The 12,190-nt window shown below is 36.8% G+C and overlaps 1 protein-coding gene across 2 annotated transcripts; it reads right to left on the bottom strand.

Moving 5' to 3' along the window:
* Positions 1–558: 558 nt before the first annotated feature.
* prkcsh (protein kinase C substrate 80K-H) lies at positions 559–10,178 on the bottom strand. Of its 2 annotated transcripts, none has more exons than XM_051887594.1 (18): positions 10,108–10,178; positions 9,572–9,717; positions 9,363–9,479; positions 8,221–8,316; positions 8,081–8,138; positions 7,437–7,554; positions 7,107–7,236; positions 6,408–6,492; positions 6,247–6,325; positions 6,078–6,161; positions 5,116–5,274; positions 4,778–4,868; positions 4,582–4,651; positions 4,230–4,319; positions 3,233–3,307; positions 1,674–1,773; positions 1,425–1,595; positions 559–777 (listed from the first exon to the last, which is right to left on the bottom strand). In XM_051887594.1, the coding sequence occupies exons 2-17, from the start codon at positions 9,663–9,665 to the stop codon at positions 1,449–1,451; spliced, it is 1,593 nt and encodes a 530-aa protein (XP_051743554.1). In that variant the 5' UTR covers positions 9,666–9,717; positions 10,108–10,178; the 3' UTR covers positions 559–777; positions 1,425–1,448. The 2 variants fall into 2 exon arrangements, with proteins under 2 accessions (XP_051743554.1, XP_051743555.1); XM_051887595.1 differs by having other exon boundaries at positions 9,961–10,112.
* Positions 10,179–12,190: the final 2,012 nt, after the last annotated feature.

The raw sequence follows: 12,190 nt of genomic DNA, 5'->3' as shown, positions 1-12,190 counted from the left end.
GTCAGTCACGGGAAAACTCCTTAACTGTTAAAAGGACAAGATAATACATCGAACATTTAAACAGATTTTTTATTATGAACATAGGACTGACCTGAAGGAAAATGCTAAATCTGAATGTAGGTAATAAACTCAATAAGCTCAATCGATATTTCTCTCACAATACTCTTCTACATAATACAGTAAACTTCAATGACCAATATCAACTGAGAACAAACAGTTTACGTTGCTAAGAGTGGTTGCTAAGGGTGTTGTGTAGTGATACACAAAACCGTTGGGTGAAGTGGTCATAGCCGTGTTTTATTGTGAATCAAGGACAGGAACTAACCGTTTTATAATAAACATAACGATATATATAGTTATATACTAATATAGTTATCGTTCTTGTGAAAGGGCCTTTAATTCACAAAAAAATTAATAAGTGTGGAATGTTGGACACCTCAAAACCTTTTAAATTCATACTCTAGAGTACATATTGTATAGAACATAGTGTATAGTGAATAGTATAGTGTATAGTCATTTGGGACACAACTAAGGTCTTTTTTCAACAAGTCACACCAATTTTTCAGATATAAAGTTGAATTTATTTCAACATGATCCATGGAATGTGAAGAGATCAGATTTTAATCAATTAAAAACAACAACAAAAACATTACAGTTTACCAAAAATAATGCTCTCCCAGCATCCAGCCTCTTTTAGCTGATCCAAAACAAATGGAAGAGGTTCTTAAACAGCTTGAACAGGAAATGAAGTTTCGCTAGTTCCCACAGAGCAAAAACCTACAGACAAGGAAAGAGAGAGCGAAATACGTTTATATTGATTTTTGACCACATACACAAACATTTCATGTATTTTAAAGAACATAATGCACAATGAACTGAACTTAGTGGTCATAAATTGATAATAATGCACCATGTGCATCAGTGTTGATGGAAAGCCTAATCTCAGGAAATTTGCAAGCTAGGCTAATTGCATTCTGGAGAAAGTCACAGGCTTTTAAGAACATCTCCAGACAAAACAAGACAATCTTTTGTATATAATACTCCAGACATCCACACTTGTTCCAGACAGTTAAGAGGTTTTCCAAATTTCATATTATACAATGTTGTTGATTGCAGGGTTAGTGCAATCTTTGGTGAAACAAAGCAATTGTTGGCAGAACTAAAGCAGTTGTTTTTGTACATTCACTCCATAATGTTGCACTCAGCCTAAACAAAGGCTAGCAGAATCTTTTAAAGCAGGCAGCAAACTGTCATAACTAAGGCAAAACCCAGACCTCATTACATTCAAAGTGTGAAAAAAAAACCACATAAAAACAATTTGGACCCTATGATAACCCAGGTCTCTTAAAAAAACAGACCTTGTTTTTCCATTAATAGTGTTTTAAACATCTAAAATAAAGTATGCATTCATTTTTGTGGCGCACCATGCAACAAGCAGAGCGTAGAGTCTAGAGCTCCTCGTGGCCATGTGGCGAGAGGTCAATGTTGGTTGGCTCTTGGCACACTGCAGGAGTGGTGAACTCCATCAGATATTCACAGCGACTTGGCTCCGACGTCGAGGTCACCACTGTCTCCTTCCCACAAGTCAGCTTCACCTACCACACAAAGATACACTTAGCAGAAAAACCCAGTATGAATGGCACAGTGAAAGTAATGAAAGAACTAGTACTTACTGTAGTTGATCTGCTTGGACCTTGCCAGCACCCAGTGCCATGCTCGTATTTCATCACCAAGTACTTATTATTTTCGGGCCCTGACCAACTTCCCCATGACCTGCAAACATGAGCATCTCTCATTAAAGACTGTCAAAAACGCTCACGGCATGCTATTACAAATAGGGTGACAAAATTGTTTAAACCGGTCTAAAGGTAGTTTGCTGGTCTTAGTGGGTTTAAGCTGACTTCTTAGCCTTACCAATCAGGTGTAAATGGCCGATATTAAAAGCTCTATACTGTAGTCTACTGTTGGACATCAGACACTGTAAATTGCAGAGACCCAAAATCAAATGATCCAAAAAAAAAAAAAAAAAAAAAAAAAAAAACACTAAAAACTAAAATTCAAATCAATCAAATGCTACAACTGAATTTAGACAATAGGGGCTTTCGCACCGGAGGAACGTTTTCATAGTTCCTATAACTATTGCCGGAAGTACCCACTTTTTGCATGTTCACACTGCAGGAACTGGGAATGATTTTAGTTATAGGAATGCCTTTTAGGGGGACTAAATTAGCTCCTACTTCAGAGTAGGGTCTAACCCAGCACAATGGTGACTACAAGTAACGCGAGTTACGTAATCGGATTACTTTTTTCAAGTAACTAGTAAAGTAACGCATTACTTTTAAATTTACAACAAAATATCTGAGTTACTTTTTCAAATAAGTAACTCAAGTTATTTCGTTTTCCTATTTATTGACTGACAGCTCTCCTGTCCACATGTTGAGAGAAATCGGGAGTAAGTGCAGAGGCATTGTGTGCGCTGTATAAACATGATGGTTATTGTAGTTCTAGACTAAATGTGAACATACATTTACTCATTTATTCTTCTCCAGCATCCTATTCTTCTGTATTCCAGAATGGCAGCATCCATCCTGAGGCTTATTCATTTCACTTTAGGTGTGAAAGGGCCTTTGCATTTGCCAAAAATATAACGTTTTTTGTTATAAAAACAAACAGCCCAACCCAGAAAAGTAATATAATGCATTACTTTCCATAAAAATTAACCGAGTAACGCAATTAGTTACTTTAGGGAGTAACACGATATTGTAATGCATTACTTTTAAAAGTAACTTTCCCCAAAACACTGATTAACAGTGACGTAAGTGTACATTGATTGGCTGAACGCATGCCATATGAAACACTGGAACCCACCATTTTTACATATACTTACTGCGCCATATTGATGGCGCGGGCGCCGCACCGACGCTCTTACGTCGCCATCCTATACTGACGAACGCGCCATCTGCTCCTCATGTTTCTCTGCTGAAAAAGGCCACTTGTGGGGAGGGGTTGGGGGTTGCGACAGAACTGGAGTGTGTAACCGAACTGCAATGTTTTTAGATTCCAAGGCAATACCCCTGGCCTATTTTGATCCCAAAAAGGTGAGTAGTCACTGAAAGGTGAGGAGTTTGCATCTATGCATTGCGTCATAGCTACGTAGCGTCGAGTGAACTTATGAAAGAGAACTACCTCGGGTCTGTTTTAAAATGTTTTTTCCCCCACCAAGGTCTCTTACCCAAGGTTGGTCTCTGAGCCTCCGTACTTGGATTTCTGTGAAACCCGATTGAAAGGACAGAGTCTGTAGATGTACCTGAAGGCAAACCGAGCACACAAGTCAACATGGAAATCAATCACAGCTAGGGCTGCACGATAAATCATTTTAGCGCAGATATCACGATGTGCACATCTGCATGTGTGATGTCAAGTATAGGGATCGTGTTTTAGGTCCTGTCAGTTTAATCATTCAAGCGATTTTAAGCCATTCGAGCGCAACAAGACGCAAAAGAAATCTAATTTCGGAACTCACATACTCTTTTCTGTGCTGTACTGCACATGAACACTGAATTCATTTCTCTTCCGCCTGTATTTGTGCTTGAACGGACACATTCACAAAATAATGTTAAAACACCTGTCTCTGCGAGTGTCCTCGTAAACACAGTCACATATGGCTTACATGTACGTAAACAATTGAGAAAAAAAAAATGGAATGTGTATCAGTATATTGGATGCGCACATTAGCTCTTAAAGTGACAGCAGCCTAATATACCTGCTGCTATCCGAGTCATTAATGTTAATTAAACAAAATACAAAGCGAAAACCTCGTTTGTAGCTTTAACAAAGATTAATTATATTTAATTTATACAGTGAAGACTATGCAGTGTTATTTTATATTTGATTATTCAATTTCGGTACCTGAATACTGTTAGACTTGCCTGAAAAACAGGCTAAAGCACTGTTTATTTCATTTGTAGTATCTATGTTCTATTGTATTTATCTAATGCTTATAATTTGTTTATTATTTTCTATGCAGATTCATTCCCTTACAAAATCACCTCAATGATTCTGGAATGATTCATTCTTTCCAAACAGAGCTATTCAAGTCATCTGGTGAAACCGCTTTCATATCGCAGAGAAACAAAATATCGCAATATCAGTTTTTTTCCAATATCGTGCAGCCCTAATCATAGCACAAAAATTTAAATTTCAAAACAACATATGCTAGTTTCACTTACTCGCTAGTGGTAAGTTCGTAGCACTGGTTGTACAGGTAAGTGAACTCAGCATTAGGGCCGAAATCAAAGGACAGCTCTTTTTCAATATTTCTGCAACACAATCAAAGGAAAACTCAACACAGTGCTCAGCAGCAGGGCCCCCGCACACCAGCATCAGAGAACATTGCAAATGCATCAAATTCAAGGACACAAGAACATAGCAGATAAACACAAACTTGAGAAAACTCAATGCACTCTGTTGTAGGCATATGATGACCAATGAGAATTCCAAATGCATACGAAAAACCAGTTCGCTACACTCCCACTTGATTTCAAACTCCTCTTTCCTTGAAGAATGTAGTATTGAACAAACCCGATTTGATCATCCATTTCCCGAAGAGCTTTCTCAGCCTCCTCAAAGTCATCTCTGGCCTTCTGAGCAGCTGTGAACCAGAAAACAGTTGGTCAGCAGAGGGAAACAAAGAACAACTGACTAAAACTGATCAAGTACAATCGTATTTCTCTGTAATGTAACAATAAATAGCCTCCAGACTGGCCGTTGAACCAACCATCGATGAGGACCTGGGTGTCCGCGTCGTAGGGTGGCATGGCTTCCTCGTCGTCTTGACTTTTCTCTGGAGTCCTAACGGTGGGCGGCGCCTGCACAACACACAGCCACGTTCAAATGAAGACATATATTTTTACACCTGCACAGTACGGTGAGCATGAGTTATGACACACTATGTTGCAAGACCTTTGCCACTGTGCCTTAGGACATGAGTTAAAGGTTAAGGACGTTAAATGTCAAGCAAAGAAGTGTTAATAGAAGACTCAAAATGTCACTGCAGATGTAAACATCACTGAAGTTAATGCTTGCTCAGGTTTTCTGTGTGATATACCCTCTCACCTTATCATCTTCTTCATGATAATCATCTTCGTCATCGTCATCCTCGTCCTCTTCCTCAGAGATGTCTTCTTCTGGGTATGGCTCAGATTCATTGTCTACAACTGGCTCCTTCACTTCATCTGGAGGTGTTTCCACTGGAGCAGGTTCCTCAGGCTGGGACTGAAGGAGAACAGAGGAACAGACATTCAAAATGCATGTTGATAGGCCATTTTATGTTTTTTTTTTTTTTTCTTTTCTTTTTTTCAGAACTGACTTTTTTACTCAAATTTGGGTGATGTTATTATTGTCCAGCAATAATCCTTAATTAAACACACACACAAAAAATACAATTTATCAAATTAAGAGACAAAAGGACAAAATAAGTAATCTAACTAACTACACTACTGTTCAAATGTTTGGGGTCGGTAATATTGCTTGGAAAGATATTAATACTTTTATTCAGCAAGGACACATTAAACTGATCAAAAGTGACAGTAAAGAATTTTACATTGTTGCAAAAGATGTCTATTTCAAATAAATGCTGTTCTATTTTTCAAATAAATGTGTAAAAATGCATGAAGATTTCCACACACATATTACGCAGCACAACGGTTTTCAACATTGATGATAATAAGAAATGTTCCGAGCAGCAAATCATCATATTAAAATGATTTCTGAAGGATCATGTGACACTGAAGACACCGAGTAATGATGCTGAAAATTCAGCTTTGATCACAGGAATAAATTACATTTAAAATATAGAACAGAGTTATTTGAAAATCTAATAATATTTTACAATATTACTGCTTTTAATGTATTTTTAATCAAATAAATGAAGCCTCTTGGTGAACATAATAGATTTGTTTCATATAAAATAGTCCAACCCCAAACCTTTGAAAGATTTGTTTTCATTTCAAATGTTAATTTTTCTTCTAGTTCATCTAACAGAAGACACTAACTGTGCCTGCTTCTTCTCTACTTACCTCTGAGTGGTACTTTTCTTTAATATTGGACCAAACACTCTCAAAAGTTGATGTGTCTACCTGCTCAGTTCCTCCCATCAGTCCCTGAATAAATCACAAAGCATAGATCTGAACTAGTGGCAAGTGAGTCAATGCTTTTTTGGCTGAGAAAGATTAAATGCAAAAATACCTGGGCCTCAGTTTCAGTAAGTGTGCCATCAGCATCTGGGTCCAATTCAGCATGGGTCTGAAGTTCAGAGATAGACACACTGACACACAGAGACATGTTATTTTATATTCATTCTCTACACACACAATCAAAGAGAAAAAAACATACTAATTGGCACTTACAAGCCATCTGCATTGTCATCCAGCTCCAAAAATGCTTCTGCCATTTTGGCTTTGTCCTTCTCCAAGCGAATAGCCGCCTTTTGCTCTGGAATGGAGTTAAAATACAGATTAGACTTACACTAATGAGGAATCACAGATGAAATTAGCTAACAAGCAAACAAAACACCATAGGATCATTACTTATATTGAGTGGTTTCATAGCATTAAGGAATAGTTCACCCAAAAATGAAAATTCTGTCATCATTTACTCACCCTCATGTTGTTCCAAACCTGTATGAGTTTCTTTCTTCTGTTGAACACAAAAGAAGATATTTTAAAGAATGGCTACCAGACAGTTAATCGTAGCCATTGACTTCCATGGTATTTTTTTCCTACTATGGAAGTCAATGGCCACTGTCAACTGTTTGATTAACAACATTCTTTAAAATATCTTCTTGTGTGTTCAACACAAGAAAGAAACCCATACAGGTTTGGAACAACATGGGTGTGAGCAAATGATGACAGAATTTTCATTTTTGGGTGAACTATCCCTTTTGAAGTGTGAAAGATTTTGTAGGCAAAATTAAATACTGCAAATATAAATATAATAAAAACTATGAGAACTGAAAACACTGCAGAACTTTTTTATAGTGAGCCGATCTGGTCTGGCTTAAAGAAATGTGCATTTGATTTGACGTGACCATAAACAGCTGCACTCACCCTCCCAGGCCTTGAGGTGGCGCTCTTTAGCTTCCTTCTCAGGCTGCTCTGCTGTCTCTTTCACCGTCCTCAGCGCTTCAACTTTCTCCTCAAGCTGTTTCTTATTTTCCTGCATATCAGTCACTTTATCCTACAGAAGAGACAGCATTTTACATTTACTAAAATTCACTGACACAATATGGCTTTTTTTTTTTTTTCTTAAACTGCAGTATATACAAGAAATAATACATGCTGCGACTGGATTATTTGTGTTGGAAGTGAGCAAATACGAGTGCAAAGCATTTTGACAATCCTGGACTGATATGTTTGTTCAAACAAAGCAAGTCTTACCTGCTTTTCTTGCCGTCCCTTCTTGGCTTCCTCAATGAGCTGCTGTTTCAGGAGAAAGCCCTCTTTGGTGATCTCAGCCATCTTCTGCAGAACCTCCCTCTCTTTACGTCCCAGTTCCCTGAGAACCAATCAAACATTTCAGTGGGTCTGTTTATATAGTCATTGTATTAAATCACAAGTAAAAAGGGAAAGTAAAACAATTGTCAATGTAATGTTTGGCTTACTATGAGCAGTTATATGTTCTCATAAAAATGTGTTCTGCATTTAGTTATATAAAACTTTTCTATTTTTGCAAATAGCCTTCTATGAGGAAACTATAAGGGCCTATTAGGATGTAAGGGCCACATAGGATACATTTTCATGTTAAATCTGCGAGGCGTGTTATTTACCATAGATTGCTAATATATACACTTAAGGAGATTAAAATGTATAATGAGCTGCTGCTATGAAAAGTTGGACTATTTTAAAAAGGCGTCTTAAAATTCTGGCACAAGGGCCGGTAAAACAACTTTGAGATGCAGCACAATGGCTAAGGACATCCATCTGGTGCATGAGAATGCAATGGAGTGCAAGAACGTGTCCTGTGTGAATGACTCCTAATGTGCTTCTCCCTGGAAAGCAATTACATTTGGATCAAAACTCACTTGCAGGTATTTTCACATTTGGCTCCACTGTTGTACTCATCAGTAGTATCACAGCAATCTGAGGGGAGCAAAAATTTTAAATGCAATGCCATTCAGAGAACACTGCTGAGGAGAAATATCGAGATGCATAGTCATCTTACCACAGATGCCATCATTAATACGGGATGATGGGATGAAGGTGGGCCTGTAACCAGCATTGGTGCAATGGAAGCTGCCATTCGGACAAGCAGCAGTGCCTGATGACAGACATGAACAACTGTCATGCACATCATCTCCATGAAACCATCAAACTATACTTTATCACCACTTTCTACCGGTCATGGACTTAAGAAGGACAGATAATTCTGACATCTGTTGTACTGTGATTTACTCACCCTCGTGTCCTGTAGGCTTTCTTTCTCGCATGGAACATAAAACAAGATATTTGGCAGAATGTCCAAACTGTTTTTCCCCCCATACAATGAAAGTGAATGGGGACCAGAAACAGTCATGTCTCCATTCATTTTTATTGTATGAAAAAGAGCATTCTGTTTGATATAGTTTGTGTTCTGTGCAAGAAAGAAAGGGTCTGAATTTTCATTTTTTGATGCACCCTAAGGCTTGTCACTTTGCACACTGTATCCACATACAATAACATTGTAGATTTATTTATTAATCTATACATGTACCGATTCTTTGTTCTGCTTTAAGCACATCAAATACAGTAAACGGAAACTCAAACATCCTTGCGTGACACAAAAACAAATCTCACTGGTTAAAAAAAAAAAAAAAAAAAAAAAAATCAGGATCCATTGAGACAGGTGAAATGCTTGTTCTCCACATAAAACACATTTTTTGTAACCAATGAGGTTTGTTTTTGTGTCACGCAAGAATGTTTGATTTTCCGTTTACTGTATTTGATGTGCTTTATGTGTGTTGATCAATGTTTACGTGAATATAAATCATATAAAGCAATTGCATCTCTTCAGAATACTTGGATTAAACTGCTCGATTCATATGGATTCATTTTATTATGTCTTTGTGAACTTTTTAGAGCTTGAAAGTTTTGGTTGCATGGAGAGTTAGATATAACAACTTGAGGGTGAATAAATAACAAAATTTTCATTTTGGGTTAACTAACCTATTCAATTTAAAAACTATATAGTTCAAGCAGACTTTTCAGGAAAACGTTTCACTGCTGAATGATTTTGATCATGAATGAACATGAAAAGATTTTAATTATGGACTACTGGTAAAGTAATGTGTCTTAAATTATAAACTACATTATGAGTTCTGTCAGTACCTGGCTCATCTGAACCATCTTTGCAGTCACAGTAGTCATCATTCACTCGGTCAAAGGGAATGGTCCGGGATCCATCGAGACAGGTGAAAGGCTTGTTCTCCTCATAAAACGCTTTCTCTTTAAGCATTCAAACAAAAGAAAGTAAGAGTTAAACAAGTTAAACCAGTGCAGGTTTAAAAGAGAAATTGCAATATATGAAATGACTTTACTTGACAGTGGTACTCCTCGTGGTCGTTGAATTTCTACAGCTGTCCCTAAGCTGACAGCAAAGACCAAAGTCAACAGCAGGTGTATGCAGGTCATGATGCCTCAGGAAATGAGGGATAAATGCAAACTCCCACTAGAGGCGCGTGACCTTGGAGCACAATAAAAACACAATGTATTGTTCAACTGAACACAGTGCATCTAATCCAAACAAAGATATACATCTCATACCAATGGTTTACAAAAAAGACTAAACAAATTAACATTTTTCAGTCAAATTATTATCGAAGGTAAATCCGTGTTTAAATCCGATGTCTTATTCACATCATCCTACTTAATTCAATCTGAAATGGCTTCCGCATACACGGCCAACATAAAATACTGAAATACTCACTGATCTGAAATAATAACAATACAGTATCACGATAGCAAGTAATATGTTTTAATAAACATCGCGTACATTAAATGTGCGATTGTAGAATTAGTCAAAGAAATCTAAAAAAAAATAAAAATCATTGTCCAACAGTAACTCCTTACTTACTTCCGTAGAGCACTCTAGCACCCTGTGTGTTACGTCACCAAGATGAGCGGTGTTCTCATATGATTGGTGGATTCATGTGGAGGAAAACAGCATTGTGGGTAATGCAGTCATTGAAACAACCGATTTCCAAGCTTTCTCAATTTGTGTTTTGTAAAACATCAATAATATGATTCATAATAGATCAATAACCATACATTTAGGCACAAGCATCCCACCAGTATTTAAATACAGACAAATCATGCAACACTGACAGGAATAAATCTCATTATGCAATTGTAAACAATCGTTATCATGTAAAATACATGGTGTGATAAAACAGGAATGTTATTATAATTCATTGAAAAGCTAGTGGTTCCCAACCTTTTTTTACACCAAGGCCCTCTCCGAATCAATACTGCACGGCAGTTTTTCCAACTGAGAGAGTTTGCGTTTTGAGCCACCGTTCAGTCTGTATTTTACAGCAGTGCGATGAGAAACGGCCTGGGCTGAACTGTAACAATCACAGAATATGTACGAGAGAGGTGGTGCTTTGTTTTAAATGTATTTTTTTAATTAATTTAATTTAGCTTTTTAATGTAATGTATTAATAATTAAATTAATGAATTATATTAATATATTTAAATTAATTTTAAGTTATCTCGCGGCCCACCTGGAGGATCACTGAGGACCCCTAGTGGGCCGCGGCCCTCAGGTTGAAAACCACTGAGCTAGTCTAAATGACCTGTGTGGTTGAAAACAAATGTGTTCATGTCACGTGCAGAAGGCGCGCGCGGTTTTTTTTTTTCCTCTTAGTGAGCCAGAGAAGTTGAACGTTGTATTCGCACTTCTAAACTTAACTGTATAAAAGTTGTGATTTTCCTAAAAAAGAAATAACGTTTGTAAGAATTTAAGTTTGTAATATTTCGGATAATTCATACCTGTGGAAGTTTCTCCCCACAGTTTAGGACTTGCAGGTAATTAGCTAGTTAAATTTGAGTTGGCTGTGGCCGGATTACAGTAATATTAATTGGATTTCCAAATTACTAAAACAACAAGATCTATCTATTTTAATACCTTTAATAAGTAATATTGTCCACAGGAACGTTGGTTATTAAAGGACACAGGACAGATGTTAAGCCTTGCAGGTAACAGAAAATGTAATCAGTAGCTGTGTAAACAGCAGGTTATGAATGTTTTGTATATTTGAGCAGCACTGTATGATGATTAACTACTGAATATTTGCTTTAATGCAGCCAGGTCAAAGGTAGAAAAGAGAAGGTCATGAGGATGAAACAGGAACAGTTACATGCACGTGAGTGAGATAAGGTAAGATGAAATATTGTATTTTATGTATCTACACCTTGCATACAACGGTTGGGGTTTAGTTAGTGTTAGTTACTCATAATTTACAGTTATTACTGTAGTAAATACATGTAACAAGTATAATAAGAAGAGCACATTAAAATAGTTAAATCATAATACTAAACACACACACACACACGTCTGGTTCACTATCCTTGTAGGGACTCTCCATAGACATAATGTTTTTTATACTGTACAAACTGTATATTCTATCCCCTAACCCTACCCCTAAACCTACCAATCACAGACAACTTTCAGCATTTTTACATTCTCAAAAAAAAAAAAACTTTTAACTAAACTAATTTAGTATGTTTATTAATCCATTTCCCCCATGGGGTCTTCTGGCTGGTCCCCACAATGTAGGTGATCTCGGCTTTTACTACTGGTCCCCACAATGTAATATAAACATGTACACACACACACACACACACACACACACACACACACACACACAGTGAAATGCTATTTCTAGTGAAGGAGGTGGCACAACTCTAACTTTAATTTAAAGACATTTTCATATTCTCAAGTCTCTAAACTTTTAATAAAACAGTTAAATAAACAGTGAGATTATGCTTACATTAACATTAATATTCTATACTTATATAGTAAATAAATATATAGTAATTGTTTTATTTGAAATGAAAGAAGTCACAGGCCATATACAGGTTCAGAGTATAATAATAATTAAAAAAAAGCTAATAAAATGTTAAACTAAAAATAATAAAACTGCTATGTCTGCAGT

The sequence above is a fragment of the Ctenopharyngodon idella genome, chromosome 3, assembly GCF_019924925.1.
Source record: "Ctenopharyngodon idella isolate HZGC_01 chromosome 3, HZGC01, whole genome shotgun sequence".
Lineage (NCBI taxonomy): Eukaryota > Metazoa > Chordata > Actinopteri > Cypriniformes > Xenocyprididae > Ctenopharyngodon > Ctenopharyngodon idella.
Note: the sequence above shows the minus strand (reverse complement) of the source record. Positions and strands in the feature narration are given on the sequence as shown.

What these genes read in the sequence shown, in the direction of transcription:
- prkcsh (XM_051887594.1), bottom strand. Translation starts at nt 9,665, where the DNA reads ATGACCTGCATACACCTGCTGTTGACTTTGGTCTTTGCTGTCAGCTTA. An exon ending in TATTAATGATGGCATCTGTG is followed by an intron (nt 8,139 to 8,220) that starts GTAAGATGACTA and finishes TGCTCCCCTCAG; the next exon opens with ATTGCTGTGATACTACTGAT. An exon ending in GGCTCAGAGACCAACCTTGG is followed by an intron (nt 1,774 to 3,232) that starts GTAAGAGACCTT and finishes TCATGTTTGCAG; the next exon opens with GTCATGGGGAAGTTGGTCAG.